This window comes from Amphibalanus amphitrite, unplaced genomic scaffold (genome assembly GCF_019059575.1).
Source record: "Amphibalanus amphitrite isolate SeventyFive unplaced genomic scaffold, NRLGWU_Aamphi_draft 000501F_arrow, whole genome shotgun sequence".
Lineage (NCBI taxonomy): Eukaryota > Metazoa > Arthropoda > Thecostraca > Balanomorpha > Balanidae > Amphibalanus > Amphibalanus amphitrite.
In genome coordinates, this window is record NW_024881995.1 from 342913 (window position 1) to 344933 (window position 2021).

The 2021-nt window shown below is 47.8% G+C and overlaps 1 protein-coding gene across 1 annotated transcript; it reads left to right on the forward strand.

Annotated features, from left to right (window-relative positions):
* The first annotated feature begins 780 nt into the window (after positions 1-780).
* On the forward strand, positions 781-1809 carry LOC122392791. Its single transcript, XM_043388060.1, has one exon. It carries the CDS (start codon positions 781-783, stop codon positions 1807-1809), a length of 1029 nt encoding a protein of 342 aa, XP_043243995.1.
* Positions 1810-2021: the final 212 nt, after the last annotated feature.

Below are 2021 nucleotides of genomic sequence, written 5' to 3' on the forward strand. Positions count from 1 at the left end.
TATCACGTCGTCTCTTGTCCTCACAAATGGCACGGTGTCTCGCGTCCCTATGAACGGCGCGTTGATTCGTGCCCCTACCAATCAGGGTATATAGAACAACGGGTACACCAACGACGCGGAAAGCGCCCATTTTTCCTAGATGAGCTACATGGTAGGTGATATATTTTTTTTTACTATGGAAAAAATAGAATATTCTATTCTGACGAGTAAAGCCAAATTCATAAGCAGTTATTTTTAAATTATATGTAGGTAGCAGAAATAACATACTATAGTCCGTTTTTCTTATCTTTAGACTTCACTCCAAGATGTGCAGATAACTTAGCACGTGACGTCACACAATTTGATAATAAAAATCAAGCGTCACGCTCATTGCCACTGGCTCTAAAAGCGAACACACCATATGTCTGCTGTGTATCAAGGAAATCTGAGACTTTTATATATCTTTTGAAATTTATATCCATTCGTATACAATAATATGCAATGCTCTCAAAACTTCGGCAAGGAAAACCGATCGGTGCACAAGCGAGACAAGTGGTTTATAATGTTTACCAATATTTTATTCGAAAGAAAGATGAATACCTCAAGCAAGGTGATGAGAGTGCAGCGGCTAGCATTAACGTAGCGAAGGAGACCAGCTCTGCTACTGGAGTGTCGATTGCCTCTGTTAATGCATTCAAGAGTGGAATAGAGACACATGGATGCCAGTCTCCAGCCCGCCAGCGCCCTAACAGGGGGCCACGCGAGTACTTCGACGAGTTTGACCAGTGCGCGTTCAGAAGAATGGTGCATGCCATGTACCTGGAAGGGAAAAAGGTCACTTTGGACACCATTAGAGCGGCAGTTCAGGACAAGTTCGAGCAGACTATCTCGCGCTCAACCATACGAAAGCAGCTGTTCCAAATAGGATTCAAGTTCCGACAAGTGAACAACCGAAAGCTGCTGGTTGAAAAACCTCAGGTGGTGGCAGCCCGGAACGCGTTCCTGAGACGCATTCGGAAGATTAGAAGCTCCGACCCAGAGCGCACTATAGTGTACTTGGACGAGACCTGGTATAACCAGTTTGATATGCGAACGGTCGCGTGGTTGGACAGTGACGACGTGGCCGGCCATAAGCCAGTGACAGGGAAGGGCAAGCGCCTAATCATAGTCGATGCTGGCTCGGACAGCGGCTTCACCCCAGGAGCATTCATGTGTATGAGGACGGACGGCAAGTCTGCCGACTATCACACGTCTATGAACGCGAGCTGTTTCGAGGACTGGTTTCGACTCCAACTTCTGCCGAACCTGCCAGCGAATAGCGTGATCATTATGGATAACGCCTCGTATCATTCAAGATGTGCTAACAAGGCACCTACAGCTAGCTGGAGGAAGGAAGCGATCCAAGAATGGCTGCGGGTACATGATGTCAATCCTGATCCGGACTTGCGGAAGGTCGAGCTTCTTGAGCTGGTTCGCCCTCTGAAACAGACACGCGAGTATGTGTTGGACAAGGTGGCACAGGAGGCCGGTCATGAAGTACTGAGGTTGCCCCCATATCATTGCGACCTCAATCCGATTGAAATGGTTTGGGCAAACATGAAGACGCACGTCCGCCAGTTCAACAACACTGGGCATCTGAATGACGTGGAAAGGCTGCTGCTGGATAGCCGAGACGCCGCGCCACCGGACTTGTGGCGAAACTGCTGCCGCCACGTGCGAGAACTGGAAGAGGTGTACTGGCGAGCAGATGGTATGATGGAGGACATCGAGCCAGTGATCGTGTCACTTCAGGATTCGAGCAGTGACGACAGTGACAGTGAAAGTGATTGAGGGCGCATGGGACCTACGATGGCTTCGGTGAACCAAACATACCCAATATACGAGTACGACTCCTGTGTTTCCTGTCTTTTGTAATTTGTATTACGAGTTACTGGTGGTAGATTTGTAGACACTAGCGGGTAATACGAGCAAAACATGTCATCACATTGAAATAGTATGTATATTTGTTAATTTCGATCAATGCTGCATTCATCGCTAAACAC

What these genes read in the sequence shown, in the direction of transcription:
- LOC122392791 (XM_043388060.1), top strand. Translation starts at nt 781, where the DNA reads ATGGTGCATGCCATGTACCTGGAAGGGAAAAAGGTCACTTTGGACACC.